The sequence below is a fragment of the Eucalyptus grandis genome, chromosome 7 (assembly GCF_016545825.1).
Source record: "Eucalyptus grandis isolate ANBG69807.140 chromosome 7, ASM1654582v1, whole genome shotgun sequence".
Taxonomy (NCBI): Eukaryota; Viridiplantae; Streptophyta; class Magnoliopsida; order Myrtales; family Myrtaceae; genus Eucalyptus; species Eucalyptus grandis.
The window spans coordinates 31,074,610-31,098,949 of NC_052618.1; the positions used below are offsets into that span (position 1 = coordinate 31,074,610).

At 38.6% G+C, this 24,340-nt stretch overlaps 1 protein-coding gene across 1 annotated transcript; it reads left to right on the forward strand.

The window, feature by feature from the left end:
• Nucleotides 1–5,654: 5,654 nt before the first annotated feature.
• On the forward strand, nt 5,655–6,971 carry LOC104431976 (acetyl-CoA-benzylalcohol acetyltransferase-like). The gene has a single exon (XM_010044493.2). The coding sequence runs from the start codon at nt 5,655–5,657 to the stop codon at nt 6,969–6,971; it is 1,317 nt and encodes a 438-aa protein (XP_010042795.2).
• Nucleotides 6,972–24,340: the final 17,369 nt, after the last annotated feature.

Consider the following 24,340-nt stretch of genomic DNA (forward strand, 5'->3'; position numbering starts at 1 on the left):
CTATAGTCTTGATTAGGGGTGAGCATGGTTTCAAAATAAAATTGGAAACTTGAGTATAGGATCGGTGATAACCGTTTTAGTTCCAAGTTCTAGAACGTGTAGGGTAGGTTTTAGATTACAAAAATTGGAAAACGTATTCCAACAATTAGGTTCTTGATTTGAAGCTTAGAACTTGAAACAAGTCTTTGTGTTTTTCTTGGTCTATGTCTTCGAGCTATTTTGCGGCATTCAATGACATTTAATGATAAGTGTGTAATCTCAAGCCACCAGTCTAAACTTCCATTATGGGTTATAACTATGACTAAGATTTTTACTTTGTTAATATTTCAAAATCTTTGTATGTCTAAATATGAATTGTGATATATGAATTATAGCAAGTGATGATCATTAGAAGTGACGATTCACTATAATTATTTAACGAAGAGTATAAGTAGAACCTGGGTAGATCTTGGAACTTATGACATCATAGTTTCCAAGGTCCTGAATATGTGGATAGGTTTTAGATTTCAAAAATTAGGAAACATGTTCCAATTGATGGATTTTAGGTTTCAAGTCAAATATAGATGAAACCTGAAACCATTCATCTCTAATCTTGAAATTGAAGTTGAGCACCAATACCTAGGTGACAATACTTTTGTATCAGTTGCTTGGCAGGATAAGAGAGCATTCCATTGCATCCTCCATGGCCGTAGCAGGTAGGAGTCAAGAAATCATCCCGCTCATTCTAATAATTGAAGCCGGAGTTCGATGTATTATTGACCATATCTTGAAGGTGATCAGTGACCGCGTCTTTGTACGCTCAGGTTGCACCCGCGTCTTCAATGCAGATTTTTTGTACCAATGTTTCATCAGGAGCATCTTTTATAACGTTAAATGAGCGAAGCAGTGCAATTGGTGTAGCTGCAATTTTGTGGAATGGAGCCATGTGTCTCTTACCTCGTTCTCTTGACAATACTCATCCTATATTGCCCTCAAATTGAGGGTCGTATCCAAGGAAAATAAGCTTCTCGTAGGTTTCTCCACTCTTTAAAAAAAAATTTCTGCGATTTGTTTGGTGAACAAGTTTACTCCTAGAAGTTACCAACAGTCAGGAATGTAATAAATAGTTGAGTTCTTGTTTTAGCAGTAGTTTAGAACCTTTGCCGCATCAATTTGGGAAGCCGTCTTCATCTTATTTAAGCTCCGTTTATTTGATGAAATATATTTTTCTCATTTTGTAACATTTGGATAGTTTAGGAAAATGAGCTAATGAAAAAAAAAATTCCCTATTCAATAGAAAAACTATGTTTAAATTTAGGAAAATGATTTACCTTAAAAAAAATCATTTTCCAAAATATTATTAGAAACTCTATGTTCAAGAATAGGAACCCTAAAGCTTGTTCTTGAGCCCTTGGCTGCGGACCTAAGTCTAAACCTGGGGCTGAGTCCACCAAAGTCCATCAAGGCCAAGCTTGGGAGGAAAGACACTAGGTCTGAAACCTTGATGCTCGAGCCTGAGTTCCATAGAGGTTAAGTTTGAGACACCAGCCCTAGTAGTTGAGCCTAGGGATCCAATACCATTGCTTAGCTCCCTAGCACCCCAACTCAAGTCCACGAAGGTCGAGCCCATAAATACATTTTGAATACAATTGATTTTTTTTTTTTTACTGACAAAAAGCCGTGGTGAAAAATATGAACCCTAAAGCTCGAGTCCATCGAGGTTGGGCCAAGACTTCAATGCCTGTGCTCGGATCCTTGATACCCATGCTCGATTCCATAGACCCGGGCATGAGACCATGAAGCTTGTCCTATAGTCCCCGACACTTGGGTCCATTGAGACCGATCACAAGCTCAATGCCTATGCTTATGCTCGGGAACCAAGTATCCATGCCCAAGTCAGGGTCCATTGAGGCCCTAGTGCTTGTACTCAATTTCCCAACCACCCATGGGCAAGCCACTAACACCTTAATGAGATATGTCTTTTAACTAAACAATAGAAAATATTTTTCAATTCACTTTTCAGATTGCAGCCAAATATCAGAAAAATTTTGTCATTTTTCAGGAAACATTTTCTAAAAATGTCAGATTTTTTTCGTGAAACAAACTTAGTGTTGATAGTGAGTATGTTTTCTGCCGTCCTCTTAGCACATTTTGTTTCGAATTGTGACTTTTTCTTAATCAGCCTCTTCCAAAGATATACTGGAATTGTTAGTCATATGTCCTTAACATTTTTCCTTCATTTTGGGCGAGTGTATTTACAAGATGCATATTTGCATGCTATGTTTCTCCTCGACTTTCCCTTCAAAAGGTTCTTTGCAAAAGCCGCTTAACTCCAAGCTCCATTTTCATTCAAAAACTCATTAATAGTTGACAGCAAAATACACTTTTGTATTCCTATGCTTGATGGGAAGACTTTTGCACGAGTGACCCAAATCTTTGCTCGCGATAACATTGCTTTACTCCTATTTTGATGGGTACATGTACTTATAAAAAAAAAATTATAATCAGCATACAAGAGGTTAGCGGTGACCTCCTGCGTCTTACGTGCTTCCTTACCAACTTAAAATAGGTTAGGGACAACTCTATGTTATTACTAATAAATAAGAATTGAGAATCAGTGTTGTGATCGGTAATTGGGAGAGTCCATGCAAAGAGGAAAGCCACCTTGTGTGAGAGGATTATCCGAGCTCGCATAACAATCCGATGATCTGCTCAAGGTCCTCTTATGGAGGATCGCGACACACGCATAGCATGTTTGCTCACTCAAACAACTACAACTGGACCAATATGTTTTTCGAATTCAACAGGGTAAAAATAACAGGAGCGCTATAACTTTCGTTATGATGCTTAAGTGAGCGATAAAAAGTTATGATACTCAAATGTGAGCACCGTACGAAATTTACGACAATTTTAGTGTACTTACCCCCAAATCAAACAAAAGTGTCTCTGTTGAAGCGCCTAGCTAGCTCGTACGTATCAGGGAAATATCCTCACCATCTACAATGTTATCCACTCAAATGTTTAGATTAGCCATGGAATCAGAACTAAAGACAAAGGCTACAGATCCCTCCAGAATGTGACTTGGATTTGATTTGTTAGTATTTGAAGGCGTGTCTAAATAACTTCGCACTTTTTATTTTTTGCTTAATTTAAATCTCGAGATAGGACGTACTTCAGCTTTTTCTTGGTTCATAACTCCCCAAACTTTCACGACATACAAATTTTGACACGTGGGATTTTACAGGATTTTTTTAAATTTAGGTGACATTTTATAATTTGGCCAGAAAACAAAATTTTATTTTTATTTTTGCTGAAGCATAGACATAGATGTCCAGATTATTGAGCCGTAACAACTTAGAGGCAGTTTATTTACTATTACATCCTTTAGATTATTATGGATAAAATCAATTATCTGAAATGTGATTAAGATTATCTCTAGTTTTTCAACGTTTTTCAACTATTAAATTTTGTTTAGTAGATAAACGTCGTCTTTAGAAAAACTAAAAAGCAAGTTAAATGATCTTGTTGTTCATAGAAAAAATTAAAAAAAGCACGAGTCCAAACGGCACTTTATTTGTGCACTATAAAAATGTCATTGACAATAATGATAACAGTTGAAGTTGATTTGCTCAGTACTTAAAATTATTTTATAATCACTTACATGTGTCTCTATCTTGTTCAAACACATGGTACTATGTTGTCTTATCTGGATTTATTCACCAAATGACACATGAGGCTCATGGAAATTCACATGGAACTCAAATAATTGAAAATTGCAAGTTAGTGCACTCATTCACCTATGCTATATTCACTACATATTGATAAACCCATGTCAATTTACCACAAATTATGATAAGTCTGTAAATTTTGATGTAAATGTGACATGGATGCGCCGATTTAGGGTAAATATTGCAGGATATAGAAGTTTGGGATTTTTATAACATAAAAATTAATTTGAGATAAATGAAATATAAATGCACTAGTTTGGATTAAAATGGTATGAATATACCCGTTTGTGATTTTTGGGTAAATATAGCATAAATGTACCAATTTAATGTTTTTGACGGCTTTAATCATAATAATAATAAGCATCAGTTGGTGCTAGGCTTTTCTTTAATGCTACCACAAATTTTTTTAATAGTTTCCATATAAATATTCTATACATATTTATTACAACTCAAAATGAAGTAAAAAAAGTCATCGCCAAGTGTAGTGCAATGTTAGTGCAAAAAAACATAATCAAATCTTGTAATTAAATTAATGTGAGATCAATAGATAAATAAAAAATGAACAATAAAGAACACTGAAGATTTACTTAATTCCATCCAATTATCGATCCATACTCCACAAGGAGAGTTATCAGCAAATAATTCAGTAATAATCGAAAAAATAGAGTTATATTCGGTCATACACTTGGTGCTTTCCTCGCCTCCATTAAACCTAAACATGCGATATTTACAAATAAATAAATTAACTAGTTGTAAAGATCAAAGCACAAGTCACCGCGCCCGGCTAAAATCATGCTCCGAACGCGTGGCCCTAGTTTCGCCCTTTTGCGGTTCTCTCTCTTCCTAAGGGGTCTCTTTTTCTTGTACGGATCTTTTCCCTACGCTTGTCACGGTAAGAAATGGGCAACAATAAATGATGAAGAACTAGACGTACTATTAGCGGAAACATAGAACCACCGACCAACAGGAAAACAAACTTAATTCGACTAAAGGGCATCCCAGATTCCGACAAATCAAAATATTTCAGCTAACTTGGATCCCGTACATGAGTCAAACTCAAGACATAATTTAATAAAATAGATATACCAAGAAAGAATGTTGCTCATCAAAATAACTGCAATAAGAAGAGCTTTATGTGTGATCAGTCATGTCTTGGAGAAGATCATTGATGCCTCGACCCCCATTGTAGAAGCCGTATTCTATATTAGCCTTCTTCCCTTCGCTACTCTTTCTTTATTATGCTCACAATACAAGAGCCTTAGACGCACATACAAAAGACCTCCACTTATATTGGTTTCCTTTGCTCATACAAAAAGAAAATGCCGTTCTCTCTTGGTTAGATAAAAGACACCGGAGTTTAGTCTTAACCTAAAGCATGGAAATATGTAACTGGTAAATAGGTGCTCGAAAGATCTTGATTTATATGAAATTTCGTGATATCACTGTCGATTGTTCTAAAAATTTAACTTATTAAATGAATGTACGATTTATTATCTAAATATTTCAGTAGATTAATGTCCATCGGACCACATTTTCCGCTCATTTCCATCTGGCAAATTTTGATTTGGTGGTTTTCTCGAGATTTTTTCACCAAGTCGCGATCCCAAAGTCCACACAAGTCAATGTCAGGACTCCATTACTAGCAACGAAAGCTGTTGGACAGCTCCAAATGGGGCCTCCGTGCACTGAAACATCAGGACCGGACCCGTGACCACAAGCGTCTGGTCATATCATTTTACGTTGTCTGTTCTCGTATCGATTGCGACTTCGTGAAATTTCCAAGAAACGGGGAAGCGTGACTCTCGTTTCCGAGATATTTTTACGCGGTTTTATTACCCGTGTAAAGAGAGGCAAGGGTTGGAGCGCTCTATAAAACCACTGGAGAACTCGTGCAATACCATATTCATCATCCTCGTTTCTACACATATCTTGAGAGGCAATCCAAGCATGAAGGTGGAAATACAGTGGAAGAAGCTGGTCAAGCCGTCAGTGCCGACACCGAGCGACCAACGAAAATGGAAGCTAACGTCAATAGATGAGCTTCAGATGCCAAATTATGTGGGCGTTATCTTCTACTATAGAGATAATGCCGGGAACCCCAGAGTCGATATCTCTCAAAGGCTTCACCAAATGGAGGAGTCACTTTCCAAAACTCTAACCCTCTTTTATCCTATGGCAGGGAGATACATCGAGGATGACGATGGTTGTTTTATCGACTGTAACGACCTTGGAGTGGACTTCGTCCATGCCAAAGTGGATGGCCAGATTGATCAGCTTCTCCATAGAGACCCCGACATGGATTTGCTCGAATATTTGTCGCAATTCCCGAACAACCTAGTAGGCAATCCACTAGTGGTGATTCAAGTGAATACGTTCGAGTGCGGCGGAATAGCAATTGGCTTGCGCTCTACACACAGGATCAGCGACGTGTACACCATGGCCATATTCGTTAATTCGTGGGCCACCGCTTGCCGAGGTAACGTCGATGTTACAGTCTGTCCAAGTTTCGAGTTGTCGTCTCTATTCCCAATGAAAGTGTCGGCCGTTGCGAATTGGCCTCCGCCACGGATTATTGGCAGCAAGGAATTCACGGTGTCTAGGTTCAGGTTCAGCGGTGATGCTGTATCGAAGCTGAGAGCCCTAGCTAGGGATGATGCAAAAGATTCAATGGCCAACAACTTCCAGCCTTCAAGGGTGGAGGTTGTTTCGGCCCTAATAAGTAAGGCTCTCGTCAAGATTAATCGATGTAGGCAAGGCGAAGAAAGCTCTTTCGCAGTTTATATGACATTTAACTTGCGCGATAAAGTCAAATTAAAGATACCCGCAAATTCTTGTGGCAATTTCTACGGCATGATTTCTGGGCGCTCCGATCAACCCATGGCCAGCAAAAGGAATCCGGAGTTCAATGAGATGGTGAATATAATCCACAATATGATATCGGACGCTAAAACGAAATATGCATCAATAGTAAACAAGCAGGAGTTCTGCTCGACGGTGGGGAATTCTATAGCCGAATTTGTCAAAGTCGCGTCCTCAAGCGAAGTGTTTACGATTTCTTTTAGTAGCTGGTGCCGTTTCGGGCTATATGAGATCGACTTCGGGTGGGGAAGGCCGGATCTAGTCAGCAACATATCATTGAATCTCAGATCGGTCTTTCTTATCGACGATGAAGAGGGCAAAGGAATTGATGCATGGACAACCACAACTGGAGATGAGATGATTCTTCTTAAACAAGATCCGGATATTCTGGCATTCACTTCCTAGTTGGAGGTGGAGAGGTTGCATGAATATGTGATCTGCGAAGTCATCGTATCTTACTATAATGTAGACCAGGAAAATGAAAATGGACTTGGTCTATAGTATTTGTTGCATCTGTTTCTTTTCTTTAAGAAGGATGGTTCTTGTGGACAATGTTAATCGACTTATTAAATACCTTAGAGCGAACTCCTCTATTGTGTTCAATTTCCTGAGGCTGACCCCCTCAATCCATCGTACTAGAGCGATCTAAGAAGAATGATTAGGGTCATATTCTATCCTTTCTACAATGCCCATAGGACATGCTTGCTATAAGCACTAGTAGGACACGTACGGTTGTAATCTTTATCACTAGATTGAAAGTTTCATCATAGTCCAAACTGTACGACTGTGAGAACTCTTGTGTCACTAGGCGAGCCTTATCTCTTTCGATTGTTTAAGGGTTGATGTAATGGCATAAGATGGTATGATAGTGGGTGGAAGTTCATTCATTTAATGTTTTGAGTGGGTATATATAATAAATAAAGGAGTGGGATCTCTAAAATTTTGTGAATGAATTGACACTTTAAATTTACTTTCTTAAAATGAATGGTGTATCAAAACATCAATTCATGATTCAGATTAACCCGGAATAATCAACTTACCAAACCGCCCTTGCCTTTGGTCGAAATCACATACCTACAAAAAAGTCAGCTTCCTTCTCTCTTTTTTTCTTTTTTTTTTTCGAGATCAAAAGAAAATTGTGTTCATCTCTCAAAAGGACACATGAGAAGAATTAAAATTTATGACAAAGAAATTGAAGGAGAGCAAAGCCTAGAAAACTACAAAACAAAGCTAAATCTAGAAATGAGGAGGATTAAGAGAGCACCAATAAAGTTAAGCACATAATCGATGGTGGATCACTGGATCTCGTATCATTATTAATGATAAACACACATCGGAAATTCATTCTCCAATAATTACTACGTTACTAGTTACGGGTGCGAGTCTAAATTTGACTTTCTTTACATCATCTTTGTACGGAAACAACCAAAACAGGTTGAGCAAACAAACATACATCTAACATGTGGAAGAGCAAACCATCTGGTTTGACGAGATGACCATTGAAGCTAGAGGACCTATACTTGAATAGAGCATAGGGATATCGAGTTCCCAAAAAAATAAATAAATAAATAAATAAATAATAATAATAATAATAATTTGAAGATAGCTCTTAAATGTATAATTAGATTGGGAGAGCTCAAACTTAGATCTAGAACAAAATCAACAAGAGAGTTAAGGGAGGGTGAGACTAGCTCAAATCATTTCCTATGGCTAAAGGTTGAAGAAGATGAGCCAAAGAGGAAAGGAAAGGGAGAGTGGGAGAACAGAAGAATTTTCATCTCCCTATCCAAAATGGCTTTTTATGCATTGCCCTCCTTCCAATCCTCGTCCTTTGCGTCACTTATCGGCTACTTCGTTGTCTGCGGGCCACTTACTTGGATGTCGCCTGCCTTGGAGGTCATAAATTTGTGGACAAACGAGGTGGGAAATCACAAGTCGGAGCTCGTGGTTTGTGACCTCCGTATTAGAGGTACCCAGCTCCATACACACAGACACATACAGCGGTCACAACCAAGGTCAACCAAAGATGATAGCTCCGGCAACTAGAGGAGTATGGACGAGGACTGGCAGTGGTTGTGGCGGGCTGGCAGCGGCACAATAGGGTCTGCTATCGTCAGATATGCATTCGGGGTTGCCGGAATAGTAAGGGAGAGGGAAGAGAAATAGGAAGAAAAGGTGAACAACGCAAATAAAAAGACTAGAAGACATTTCAACCATGAATACTTGGGATAATTAATTCCAAGGTGTGCTGGTTCCTAGTTTATGAAATCGGGAATCAGCCCCACCTAATTTTGGAACTAGATTGAATCGGATTGACCAACCAGTTTGGTTCCCGGTTGGGTTTGCGAACTGGTGGCATGGGAGGAAAGACAACAGCCTCAACGTAAAGTAATCAAGCCACACAAACAAGCAGACATGTAGAGGGTGTCTTGGTCCTCCAAAGGCTAGATCTAAGTGAGAGTGTGAAACTCAGAGAGAGTTACGAAAATCACATATATTAGATGTAGATTCACGGTAATTCTTAGCCTACACTTTGTATGAAGAATGACCAAAAGTAGAGCATTGATTATTTACATTGATGAGATTTGGTTACGGTCACGAACGGCCAAAACCAAAGCAAGAGACGGAGAAGAGTGTCAGGACTCAAGATGAGACCGCGAGAGGGATGCAACTTAGATGAGAGGGACTAAGGGAGGCATCTAGTAAAGGGAAGTGACTCAAGCGAGAGGGACCCATCGAGGAGAGAGACATGACTGACGAGTGACAAGTGAGAGTAAGCTAGAGGTGTCCGTGACAAGCATAATTGAGAGTGAAGACTAGACAAGTAGGGTTTTTAGCGTGAATAAGATTGAAGAATGGGCAATTAATAATTAGGGTTTTCAGTTTTGTAATAATAAGAATTAATATATATATATATATATATATATATTGGTCTAGTCCAGGTGGTACAAATGATTCCGTCTACACCTGAAATTAGCAATTGGATTGATTATTATTGATTTAAGGTTTTAGAAACCAAGAATTGGATCAGATCTAATGGGAATTGCCCAAAACACATCGCAGTCCAAATCTTTTTCTCACCCTAATGAATATTCAATTCTTGAGGTGTTACTTACTCATTAGACAAGACAAAATTTAAGATGTAAATTGGGATCCCTATCCATATCACACACCTCTCTCTCTCTCTAATCTTGTGGCCATGGTCGCTCTTTGCAATTGCGTCCATGGCCACCATATATAAACTAAGTGGCGTTGGCGACAGAAGGAGAAAAAGGAGGGGAAGAGGTCGACGGCAACGGCGGAGAAAGGTGTATGCTGGAGGAGACATGAGAGGTTGTTTGAGTGATAGAGCTTTAGGATTCATGGGGGAGTTTGGGAGATTGGAGATTTATAAGGTGGGGTAATTTGGTCTTTCTAGAGTTTAGATTTATCCAGCTGCAGCTGGTTGGTATTTTTAAAGTAAGTAGAGTTGCCCTTCGAGCAAAATATGAAGTGCGAAACCGGCACAATTTGTGAAGATATATACCTGCAAAGGCTATGGATTCGAATGAAAAAACATATAGGAAAATACCGGCGCAGGTGAAAAATGAATAGTAAATGACTGTGTTTCCAAAAGTAAAAGCTCAATATATGAGTCTAAAAGGATCTTTTTAGTGACATTTCTTGACACCGCATAAAAACATGACTTGAACCCTATATGAAATTATTGAGAGATTTCCGAACACAAAGCCAACACAACACGAGTCACCTCAAAACCAATACGATTGACAAATTTTCACTTATATTTAATGGCAAAATAAAAAGTGTCAATCACATTAAAAGACAAGAATAGCATAGTACATGAATTGCCAGTTGTTCTTTTCAGTGGATCTCAAGTGATTGAAATGATTGAAATAACCACATACTCGTTAATAATTATTTAAATGATTGAAACACTGTAAAACTATAGGAACTCAATAGACAGAATCTCCATCCATGATAATTGACTATCTTAACCGTTTGATACCATGGTACGAATACTGAGAGATAAATCCGCACTAAGAGATGTTTCCAATCTGGAATCAAGACATTTCGCCTCAAAATTTATCTTTAACCATGCGGATTTAAAATTTCAATTTAAGACAACAAATTTGTATCTTAAATTTACTCCCACTTAAAGAGGATGACACATCAACAAATTAGATTTTTACAGGGGAGATTATGTTCTTTCTTTCTTTTTTCTCTCTTTTTCCTTAATTTCCTTATTTAAGTTCTTTTTTTTTCGTATACGTATTTCCTTATTCTTCTTCGAGCACCTCTTCTCCTTTGTCCGCTACACATCACGCCTGCTATCGTGTCACAATTCTAGACATTGCCGACGCCGCCGCCGCTCACATCGTAGAGAGAGAGAGCTGCAAGAACTTGATTTGGTGGTTGTGCATGCAATTCTTATCAAGGTTGAGCTTATTGTTGATGTGATTGATCTAGACTATAATTGATTTTAAATCAGTCAACTGATTAGAGAAGATGGATTTAACATGTATTCCTCCTCATATTTAGAGCATATGCTGGCCCATTTTTATCGCATGTCACAATTGACATAATATCGTTGCCCGCATGGTTATAAAATTCAGAAGCTTACTAAGACGATGGCGCTGTTAAAATCACAGGGCTATGTCAAAGAATAGTCAACCGAAGGAGTTCTAGAAATTATGGAATGAATTTTTAATGGACTACGGACTCTCCTTCTTTTTTTCTTCTTTTTAGTTTTTTTTTTTTTTTTTTTTGGCTATATGACATTTTAAATATGATTATAGCAAACTAACTCGATCTTACACATTTGAAAAAGTGTTATGTCTTTTTATGTACTTAGTAAAGTCTCATGATATCTTAAATTATAAAAGATAGTATCTTACGACGTTTTGCCCTTGCCTATGGCAAAAACACATTAGTATTTGTAAAATATTGTAAAACACATAAAAGAATCATACTTACAATTGCTCACAACTAAATAAAGTGATTGTATTATGACATTTTCTTCTAGATTCGACAGAAAAAACGTCGTTAAAAAATTTTGCGCTTTAGGACTTTTCGAACTTGAATATAGTTAGATGTAATAAACACTTGTACATTATCATAAAGTTAAAAATATGTTTTCTACGACGTTCTCTACTTCCTTACGGCAAAATGTTATATAGCCTTTTTATGTATCCACGAGAAAATTCATGTTTTACATCTTGCACTTGATTACTAAGTAAAGTTGGTAAGATTTTGACACACGTTAACACAATTGACCTTCTTAAATAAGATGACGAGATATCAACACTCAAATGCAATTAATCTAGCACTAATGTAAATCGTTGACTGCCAATTACATATATTGCCGAGTGACCGAAATCATTGCTGGCGACAGGATCGCTTCGACATGTTTGAGTGTTCCATGTTCACCGCTCAAACTCTTTTTTTTTTCTTAATAGATTCATTTTAAAAAGTAATTCCCAAAATGAATAGTCTCTTCTTGCCTATGAACCCAGTAGCCTTCTCACTGACACATCACTATTGAGGATTGTCTAGTATTCACACTCTCAATCATAGGCACCTTGTCTTTCTCTATTGGAATAATGACAAAAACTTATTTAAGTTGAAGGATTGCACATGTCCGGCCGCTTTGGATAACAAATATTTTTAACCTCATTTTAGACTAAATAGCTCATATAGAATTATTGCGACCCTCCCAAAGTAGTTCTCTTTCAGGGTCTTAGGGAAGATTTAGAGATTTTGCACAAGAAATAACCCTTATAGTTCATCGAAAAGACAACTCAAGCACATCATCTGAACAACCATCCATAAGGTTCATTGATCAAGAGCATAGACTCTCCCAAGTTTATACCTCGCCTAACATTGGGTTTTTCATTTTAAGTTCTTAACAACTTAAGTATGTCTATAAGTGGCTACTAGCCATTTGGGGTCGGCTAGAAACTAAACGAAACCCGAGGGTGTCGTCTTGATTCCTATTCAACTATAGTTTCTAAGTTTAGGCATGCTTACATTAATGTTCTGTAAGCCCCATTTTGGTACCTAATTTGAAAATGTGTTATCTAAGTGGCTATTCACTCTTGATTTTACCATTTATGATCCTAAAGGTATTAGTCCACTTTGTGATCATGCAATTGTTCTTGTGAGATTCCATTATGATTTTAGTGTGTGGCCTAACCATACTAAAAAGGAAAGAGCAACCAACATTTAAAAGTGCAAGTTAAAAACCCAAAAATTAAAAATAGCTAAGTAAAGGTGCTGGAAATGAGAACTCGATAACTATCGTGTAAAGAATATACTTGGTCATGTTATATGACCTTGGACATTATCTCCTTGAGCTAAATTCAAATCAATTCCCATCTTCTTCTAAGACAAAAGTATCAAGACTAAAGCCATGCCAAAGTAATTACTAGAACCCCTAACTTAAATAGTTTAACTAGGCTAAAACTAGTACTAAAGACAACCAAATTCGGACCTATCTCCAAGCTATTTTCCAATTTTTATATTTTTCGGAAAATTTATTTATTTTTATTATTTTTAATATTAATATTTTTATTCTGAAGCTGGGCACTCGGGCTGGGCCCTTGGGCCAGTCCGGATATAGTTCTCATCTAGGCTCTGCGGGTTTGGGCTCAGGAAACAAATTTGGGCCTTTGTTCCTGTCTCACTTTTAGCTAGAAACAAACCCAGCTCACTAAAGAGCAATTTCACCTTTACTAATTCTCAAAAGATTCGATCCAAGTTAATAAAGAGTGCATCAAAAGTGACGATAAAAACATCACGGCAATCGCAAAATCCGACTAGGCCTCTTGAGATTCGTAACAGACGTCTGGGAACAAGAAGAGGGTTAGTAGTCTCTGCTGAGCCATTGCGGGTGACTTCGAAAGGCTACGGAAGAAACTTGCTACTTTCGATTCACTCGTCGCTGCTTCTTGCCCCTCTATGTACCCTTTCATTTTCGATCTGACCCTTCTATGTTATGTACTCGACACTGGAGGAGTATGGCTACCCCAGGGGGGCAGGCCTACCAACGAAGAGCTGGCTTACGGTCAAACCGAGGAACTGGCTCACGCCTTGTCCCGCTCCTGCTTGAGTTTCTCTCTCTGTCTTCGGTAATCTTCTGGAGTAGGACGTACAGGCATGGTTGGAACGGTAAGCAAGTATTTGGCATCCATCAGCCGATTGATGAACTCCACAGAGGCATGATGCTCTTCCATTTCTTCCAAATCCTTGGCCCGGATTATATTTCGTGAACGACAATTGTGCCAAGCGTTCTCAATGTCACTCACTTTCCTTTGGTAAAACTTTACTTGAGTCTTGCTAAGGCTCCTTTGCACGAGATCTAAATGAAATTCGTCCAACCTTAGAGATGGTGGAATTTCTTGAAGGGCTGCATATTGTCGAATAACCCGGAGGGGATGGCAAGCTGTACACCCGATGAATCCAGAGGACGGTCCGGACCAAATTGATTGAGACTTAAACAAAATCTACCCCTATATGGGATACTATTTTTCCTTTTTTCGTTGTTATTCTTTTTTTCTTTATTATTATTATTTTTTTGACAAAAGGAAATCATTAATGAAACCCCACTACCATTAACAAAGAATCCTCACATTGACGCTCCTGCCCCACCACAAGCATTGCAAAGGCACGACCCACACGGCAACATGAAGATCAAGCAACCCAGACCACAGAAAGATATCTTCTTACTTTTTCTCTGAAAAACAATCTAAATTGTCCCAGGTTTGCGACGGCTTAAATGCATTTTTGTCAATTGGTTTCCAGTTGAAATCAAACATTTCATCCCTCTGGATTTAAGACCCCGTTTCACTTATTCGTAAGTTCTCTTATGTAACATAAAAACAAAAGTACCCAAAACCCAGAACAGACTCCACTTTCCATTTCGCAAGACCTGTGCTTGTCATTCGCTTTCCGGAGGCTAAAACAACATAAAACATACTCACACACCCGACACCAACATAACACAGCACGCGAGATTATGCCAGACAACTTGCCAAAGATTACAATGTATCCCAGTGATTGACATCACGGCACTCGTGCTTGTAACGCATACACACACTACACATACAAACACATCTAGGCATTGCACCTACCCAGCCTATCCTTACTTTCACCAACAACCACATTTTTTATGGCACACACATGCAAACCAACACTCGCGATCTCTCTCCTTACAGCAGATTTGCACCAACCCGCATTCACAGCATCTAAAATGAACATGTACAACTCATATGCACCCACGGCAAGATACACTCCACTACGACACTAACAGCTCCCCATTTTTTCTGCAACACACGGGTGCAAACCAGCAAATGTTCACGTGTAACGCACACTCGATCCTGATGCCAAGTTGGTTGATGTCCGCAATAACTTTCACAGGTTTTCTGACTCATGATACACTCTCACAGTTCACTCAGTGAGTTCACATAGCACACACATACCATCTATGAACCAAAAACCTGCGGTAGCTTGGACAAGCACACACTCACAGTTTGCATTTGGGGCTTGCGCATGATGATAGCAGCTCAGACTGGGCTTTCTACACATAATAAACATCCTGAGTTCGTTTACTAGGCCCTCCCGAACATAAGAAAAGCTACAAGATTGACTCGAAGTCAAGGGCACTCCCACTAGTTCATTCCCGATCCAAAATAGAGTACTTAACCCGCCCCTTTTTGATCCTCAAAGAATAAACCAAGGGGGCTGGTTACCTTGTTTTATCGCTGGTATTACCATCAGACTTGGGCCAGAAGCACTGAGGATCAGTCTCCCAGTGGAATTCGGAGTAAACTTCTTCCGCTGGAAATGAACTACCCTGTTTTGGCCGCTGTTCCTGATGGGGATCTTTAGCCTTCCTTCCCCCCTACACCCCTCTTAGCATTTTGACTTGTTCTTTCAACTTCGATTTCACGGCTTTAGCTAATTTTGACCCAAAACCCACGAGTTCTTCATTTCTCTTCCACCTGTCACTTGGGCTCTACAGCGTTCTCACCTTATAATTCACTTTCAACATGCAGCAAGATAGGGTGCCTGGACTGGTCCCACTCTCTTATTTCTTTCTCTTTTCTGTTTTCCCCGCTCTTACCCTTTCCTTTTGGCTGAAGCTCCTTGCCGATTGCTGACTAGGAGTGCGTTTAGTAATAATCGTGTTCCTCGGAAAAATTTCTATTCATAAATAATTTTTTTTTTATTTCTATTCCCGGATAAGTTCTAATCAAAAGAACATGTTTGATATCTGTACAAAATTTCTTTTAGAATAAAGAAAGAGCAAGAATGCGTTTGGTACGATTTTCAAAATTTTTAAGTAACATAGAATTTTTTTTTAGTTTTTTAATAATTTTATGAGATTTTTCTGATTTTTTTTCTTTTCTTTTTGTCCTCCCTTTTTCTTTCTCCCCTAGCTAGTCACCAACATTATGGTGGCCAGGTGAGGTAGAGCCTCATCCAGCCACCGAAAGGTCGGCTTTGCCCATCCATAGTGAGGCTAATCTCGCCATACCTCATCTTTGGCCAGTTGATGATCATTGCCGAGGCTTGGCAATCGACTAGAAGTGGAATAAGAAGGAAAAAAGAAAGAAAGAAAGAATAGAACCTTGAAGAAGTAGGTTATTTTTGTTTATTGTTTCTATTCAAAATCTATTGCTTGGCCTCTAATCTATTCCGGTGGATAGAACAATCAGATAACGTTACCAAATGAAATTTCTTTTTTTTTTTTTTTTTGTGATCCGGGAAAAATAGAAAAATAGGGAAATATAATGGTTACCAAGGGTGCGTTTGATAACATTTCTGTTCCTTAGAATAAATTTTTTTCAAAGTGTTATTTTTATTTTGGCCAAAAAACAAAGTGTCATTTTTTATTTTTTTTTTGCCCAAGCATAAACTTAGATGTCTAGATTATTGTTGAGTTGTAACAACTTAGTGGCAGTTTATTTACTATTACGTAGATAGTTTTCAATTTTTGATTGCAGAAAAAAAAATCTCCTTTTTGCATGAAAACATCATTTAGATTACTCTGGATTTATTGACAAGATGACATACGAGGCTCATGCGAAACTCACATGGAACTCAAATGATCGACAATTTTACTTATATCATATTTACTCTAAACTGATAAACCCATGTTATATTTACCACAAATTATTGTAAATCTGTAATTTTTTTAGAATAAATGTGACACGAGTACACCTCTTTAAGGTGAATGTGATAGGATGTAACAGTTCGGGATTTTTTGTAACATAAAAATTAATTTGGGATAAATACGATATAAGTGCACTGGACTGGGATGATATGGCATGAGTGTACTAATTCAGGGTTTTTGGGATAATATAACACTAATGTACTAATTTGGGGGCTTTTAGTGATATTAACCATAAAACATTTGGTGATGGTAGGCTACTTGTAATGCTACCAAATTTTTTTTAATAGTTTCCATTTGAACATTCGATATATCTTATATAACTCAAAATGAATAAAAAGAAAAATTCATCACCAAATGTGTTGTAATATTAATGCAAAAGAAAAAAAAAACCGGATCTCACAATTGACTTAATATGAAATCAATAGAGAAATAAAAGATAAATGATAAAGGATATCGGAGATTTACGAGACTTGACCCAACTGTTAAAACGTACACTACAAATAAAGTTAGTAGTAAATAATTCAATAATAATAAGAAAATTAATGTTACAACTGATTATACACTCGAATTTTTCCCTCATCTATATCAAACCTAAACACACGATATTTACAAGTAAATAACTAGATTCGTTGTAAAGATCAAAGCACAAATTTCCGCATACGGCTAAAATCAAGCTCTGAACGCGGGCCCCTTGTTTCGCCCTTTTGTGGCGACCACCATCCACCGACCAACTTTTAGCCAAAAAAATAAAAAAAAAAAACAAAAAACAAAGAAAACCACCGACCAACAAAAAAACAAATCTGTTTGAAATAATGGGCATGCCGGATTTCAACAAATCAAAATCTTTCGTTGGGTTGGATTCCATACACGGTTCAAACTCAAGACATAATATAATAAAATTAATATATTAAAATGTTTAAAGTGAATAATATTGATTAAGGGCGCGTTTGGTAACGATTACATTCGGGCGATTCGACTAGAAATGATTATTTTTATTACATTAGGAGCGATTACGAGTAAAAAAACGTATTTGGTAACTGTTCAAAAAAATTTATTACGGAATAGAATTGCGTTTGATACCGTGTTAATTGATTTTGTTCCAAATTATTTTTTTTAATTTTTAAATAATTTTTTTACTTTTTTACTTTTTTTCTTTTCTTTTTCCTTTTTTTTTTTTTTTTTTTCTTTTTTTCCTTTGTTTTTTTCTTTTTTTCTTTTTTTTTTTTTTTTTCCCTTTTTCATATTCTTCTTCTTCTTCATCGGCCGGTCGCCGACCTCGCCGAGGTCGGCCTTCGTCAGCCGAGCCTCGGCGCGGGTAGGCGAGGCTCGCCCGGCCTCGCGGTGGCGGCCACCTCGCCCGGCCTCGGCGGCCGAGCCTCCATGATCGGCGGGGCTGGGCGAGCCTCACCGATGGCCGGGCGAGCTTCACTGGCGGTGGGCGAGGCTCGCCCGGCCACCGGCGAGGCTCAACCTCACCCGATCTAGCGAGGCCGAGCCTCACCTGGGGTTGCGGTGAGGCTCGGGCCTGCCAGGCGAGGCTCGCCCGGCCCCATCGGTGGCCGAGCCCGGCCTCGCCTGGGCGGCGGCGGCCACCGGCAAGGGGGGTCCTCGCCCGGATCGGGCGAGGTCGAGCCTCGCCGGTGGCCGGGCTTGCCTCCGGCGAGCTCGCCGGACCTCGCCCGGCTCGGCGAGCCTCCGGCGACCTCGCCAGAAAGCCGGCGGCGGGCGGTGGCGGCGGGCGGCGGGCGGTGGTGGACGGCAACCGGGATGACAAAAGGGAAGAGCGAGGGTGATTCTTTTCGATTCTCGAACAGAGAATCAATTTTTTTTATTCTCAAATCTTGTCCAAAATTATTAGGGAACAAAAATTTTACCAAATGCGATTCTCGTCCTAAACAGTTCCCCTGGGAACAAAAAATGAATGCAGCCTTTATTTGGCACGTTGCCAAACAGGCCCTAAGAGTTGGTTCATGATTTTTTCGATAAGTGATTTTTTTCCTAACGTGTACAAATATGTATTTTTTTTTTAATTGGGCTAGTCACAAATCAATGCATTCATATTGCAACTTTGTAAGTGCAAATTCAGCGGGTCCTTCACTTGTGGGCCACGGAACCCAAGCGCTTTGGGCAAGTTCCCCCTTGTTGTGGCCAGTTGAAGACTTTCCGACGCTTAGGTTAGTGTACATTCTAGGGCAAGTATACAGGGTCTAGAGAGAGAAGTACCATCGGTGCGGCATGACTCATGCATTCATAGAGTAAATTTAATGGATCGGCTTGCAGACTTAAGATCTTGGTAGAGGCCTATTTGCCACTTGCCAATCCTTGTGAATTCTGGACCATATCCATAGCAAATACAAACACCTAGAATCTCAGCTTTGGGGTTGATCCCGGCATAAAGGTCGATCAAGTTCAGAGAATGATGCAAGGTGGTGTGGCCAAAACCATTAAGCTCGATAGCAGCTGGCGCGCGAGGATTGCAAAGGTAAAAGCTTGAGAAGAGAGCATGACTTCAGAATGTCAAAATGTGAAGAAATAGGATGGATGGATATATACTGAAGTCCTTGGCAAGCACCTCTACTTGCCTATGGCATGTACCAGTACGTAATATTGTTCCCCATGATTCCATGTATTACTCACTCGCGCATAGCTTTTACCGTCCCAAACTAGACAACTGTGGGAGATGATTCTCGTAGAGAAGGTACTATCCATACTTTTTTCGTTCTTGAGTTGAGGACCAACACAGCCTCAACAATCTTTCAGTATTTTCGCATCAGCATCGCATAAGCATTTCTCCCAATCCAGACGGGAGATTTCCCCATCGCAAGCTCTATGGCTGGAGCTCGTTCTACCATGAAAGAACGTTGCTCGTCGAAATAACTGAAATAAGGAGAGTTCAATGTGTGGTCTGTTGTGCCTTGGAGAAAATCGTTCACACAATTCATTGTAATAAATTAGGGTATCTCCATCCACATTGCAGTCTTGCATGCAAATGTTTCATCAGGATCACCTCTAACAATGTCGCACATACAAAGGAGAAGAAAAACTAAAATCGTAACTCTTAGGGATGCAGTCGTGTTCTATATTTGCCTTCTTTCCTTTGCCACTCTTGCTCTTTCTTTATTATGCTCACAATACACGAGCCTTGGGTGCATATATGTAAAAGACCTCCAGTAATATCGATTTCTCCATTCTTGCATACTACCTTATTTACTTCTACCTCTAGAATTTACCAATTCTTGGTTCATACAAAAAGAAAATGTTACTCTTGCCGTGGTCAGGTGAAGATGCTATAGTTTGGCCTTAGCTCAAAGCATGGAAATATGCAATTGAGGAGGCAAATAGGTGCTCGGAAGATTTGAACTCATGTGAGATATTATGAGACCACTACCAATTATTCTTAAAGCTTAGCTATTAGATGAAAACGAGGCCAATTCTCTAAAAAATCCCAAACTTTAAGTCCAATCTCAAATATGTCCCAAATTTTTTTTTTTTTTTGGTCCCAAACTCCCTAAACATTGAACTAAGAACTGAAATCAAATTCCCTAAACATCAAAATGTCTCATTTTATATGCTTTTGGGAATCCAGTGCCTTGCGAAGTTTTTTATTCTCAGCTTCAGTCATTTCCACTTTCCATTTAAGATGCTCAATCCGTGCTTGCTAAATGGGCTTCTTAATCGCATTAGGGACCATTGGACGCAAGGTAGTAGGAATCTAGTGTTGCTGGATGTAGAACACTAATGCATGATGAATCTCCTCCTCTCCTTTCAATCTCTTGGGCACCAAAATCTTCTTTGGATGGCATTCACGTCATATGGATCTCGTTGAAATAGTCATAGCCCATACAAGTAAAACAAACTAGGAGCAATTCCGTCATAGGAATTTCTTGAAGAACTCTGTACTAATGAGCCACCCTACATGGGTAATAAGAAGTAGCACCAAAAGGCCTAGCAGTGGGATTAGTTATCATACTTATGAGAGAAACAAGCTTCCTCAACATGGAACCATTCAACGTGCCATAGCAATGCCTTAGGATTAGGATTTTTCAAAAAAAATTGATCTAACATGAGATTGTTTATTTGGGGAAAAACACTCGTTAAGACCTTGAATTTTTGTATGGGATGCCCAAATTCATCTATCTTAAATTGTTTCATAAGGTGACCAAACCCTCTCATGTGGGAGAAAAACCATATTTGCAAAAGCTGAGGAGGGCACACATGGTCTTTTCTCCATTTTGTTTGAAACGGTTTAATAACAAAAAAATGTTTCAGCTAAAATTATATTAACATAGTTTAACCCATTACAAACTTGGCTAACCACCCATGAAATTGAAAGATTTACAGTATTTTTTCGATGAGGAAAAACAATTAGCTTGAAAAATGCTAAAATAAAAACCCTAGTCTTTGGAATTATTGGTTGATTTGCAAAACATTCCACCATAAATGAAAATGGGCATACATAACAATTAGCCTTGACAACCTTCCTTACCATTTCGGCTTCAACTCTTAAAAACTATGATATTTCACAAATAAAATTTATGTCGATAGGCTGCCTAACGAGCTCCTTTTCAAGAGGCATTTCAATGGCAACATTGTATTCCTCCAATGTTGGGGTTAGTTTGTACTCACCAAATATGAATGTGGAAGTTTGTGGACACCAAATGTGTGGTAATGCCTGCATAACACCGAAGTGGATGTTGATCTTTAGCAATGGGAGAAGTCGGACGATCTTGGCTTTCACATATCTTTGGCCCTCCTAATCTAACTGGTCCAATCACAGTTTGAACTCTTTTTTGGGAGTGGAAATTAACTATATGTCAGTTCTCCCCATCGCATATGAGACTAACGACGATACCTATGGTCGTGGACCGACAAAAATGCAATAAAGTAAGTAAATCGCAAAGTCAGAGTTTAGACAACTTCCTTTCATTGGGTAGGAATGACAATCACATAGACATGCGCTTGAAATGTGAGGCTCAATTTATATCTAGATGGCTTAACTAAGTGGAGCTAAGCAAATGATCTGACTGTCATAGTCTCGCGTTCAAAATGTTAGGTCCTCTTAACTCCAACTCAATCGAAAGGAATGCCCTATATCACGAAGTTTCACTGATAAGAACAAACACGTACGACACCATCAAGAACTTTCGGAGAAGAGAATGTCAACATCTACACAGCAATCTTACTTTCAACACCATCTTCAAATCCTATCGCGGCCTAGGCTCGACGATATGGTTGTGTGTGCAATAGTATAGTGTGAAAGCAGTAAAACATGCAAAACAATTTAAATGCAAACAACACTTTTAATTATGGAATATAAATCATTGACTCGAACACCTTCCTGCAAGACAAAGGTTAGCAAAGACCCTTATGCCTCCCATTTGCAATAACATTTAACACTTGATGTTAGGGACGTACCTAATGTCATTGTTGCCAAACAAAAGAATATTTTTTTTTTCAAAAGAAAATTGGCTTAAGTCCACTGAGAGTTTTAACTTAAGTCCCCAATAGAGTCGCCAACTGTCACCACCTAACCACAGGTAGACCACCTAGGGTTTGGTTGATGGATTATTAAACCTAGATTTAGCTCGGTTCTCACATGCCCACACCAAGTCGCAACTTAAGGTTTAAGTATTTAACATGCAAAAAATTATTATATAGGAGTCACCACTAATCTATTTTGGTTGGGTCGATTAGAAAACCAAGTAAAGTTATGGGAGTATTACTTCACTTCTACGAACTAGAGACTGTGGGAGTAGGGATTTGATTATACTAGATTACTCTAATGCCCTTTCAGTACATTTTTTCTTTTATTTTTAAAAATATTTTGAGAGTCAATCTAGATTGATTTTAACCTAAATTACTAACATGCAATGGGTGATCATGTGAGTGTGCAAACATTAAAGGTAGCACTCAATAAATCAAATAGATACAAGAAATTAAACACCATAACAGCAATGATTTTTTTTTCTCTCTATTATGGAATTAAAACTAGCCTATATGAAACGCAATTAAATGAACCTAACATGAAGACTATATGACACAAACGTGATATTTTTGGTATTTTTTATTAAATTCGAAATAAATAATTAACGAAGATTAACTACCAACCTAGAAATGTTATCCTACTTAAACTACGAAATAATTTAGATTAAATCATATTTTAATCCGAAAACTTATCTTAAGCAAGTAGATTTTACCCTAGCATGCAATCCAACCTAAAAGACAAATCTAACTAGATAATTTCTAAACATGCAACCTAATCTATTTAGGAAACTATCCTTTTTATTACACAATTCTATCTTTTGGGTGTTTTCCAAGACAAGTGGTTATAAAAAATAAGCATTATATTGAACCCACTCAACATATTCATCAAGAATTCAAATAAAGGATTAAAAAATCGAAAAAATAATCCATTGTCATACATATTATTCTAACCCTAAACATCACAACACGTAGGGAAAATCAAAATAATTAAAAAATTGATCTGAAGTTTCACGAATCAAATTAGTAATTATAATGATTTTTGAACATCATCAAAGCGCACAAAAAAAAACAAGATAATTTAAAAAATGATTCGAAGTTTTATGGATCAAATTAATAATTATAATGTCTTTCTTTTAATAATATCTTATCAGATAATATATAACACCACAATGGAATCAATATTAGCATCCAATTATCCAACTTAGGCAATAAAATATCAAGATGACATTTGGCTCAAGAAAATTACTTAGTTCGGATAATTCATTTTCGTAGTGGGACCAGCACCAAGGATTCACGAACAGCGGTTTGCGTCAAGATGGGCTCAGCAATGGCGAGCTCACGACCAATGAACTAGCAAAAATAGAAAGCTTACAGAATCAACTCAATTCGAACACAAGCAGAAACGGTGATTAGTGTCGAGGGTTCGAATGGCAACAGGTCGATAAGGCGGTGGCTGGTTTTGTCTTGGTCGTGGCAATAGTGAGCAGCAGCAGCTAGGGGGACTCATCGTCGAAGGGCTGGTAGACGTGACGGCAAGGGGGCATGGTGACGATAGGAGTGACGAGAACGACAAGTACGTCAGGGATGGCAAGTAGTGTCTGGTTGTCATCGAGGGCAACGAGTGAATAGCAATGGTGTTGTGGGTCAAAGCTCGTCGGAAGAAGGGAGGCAGATCTCGTCGGATAGTCATCGAGCAATGCATTGAGAGTAGGACAGCAACGAACTTGAGGTTGGTGGTGCAGCTAAGTTGAGCGGCCCAGTCATCACAAGTCAGCAGGCATGAAAGCGCTCGAGGCAGTAGTGGCAATGGCATTCGAGGCAGCGGCAACAGCAAAACAACTGTCGCAGGTGTGGGTAGCAAGTGTCGAGTGTGCGAATCACCGAAGAAGATGAATTCCAAGTTTCTTTTATTCTTTTGTTTTCTTTCTCTCTCTCTCTCTCTCTCTCTCTCTCTCTCTCTCTCTCTCTCGTGCAATGAGTCTCTTTTATAGAAAGGGCTTGAACTATCGAGGAAAGTCAGCAAATTTTATCTCCTCTATTAGACTCTTAAAATATTTTGTCCTTTCCTTTTCAGCTGGGGCACGAAATCTCCCTTCACCACGCAATCTTTCTTGTT

What these genes read in the sequence shown, in the direction of transcription:
- LOC104431976 (XM_010044493.2), top strand. Translation starts at nt 5,655, where the DNA reads ATGAAGGTGGAAATACAGTGGAAGAAGCTGGTCAAGCCGTCAGTGCCG.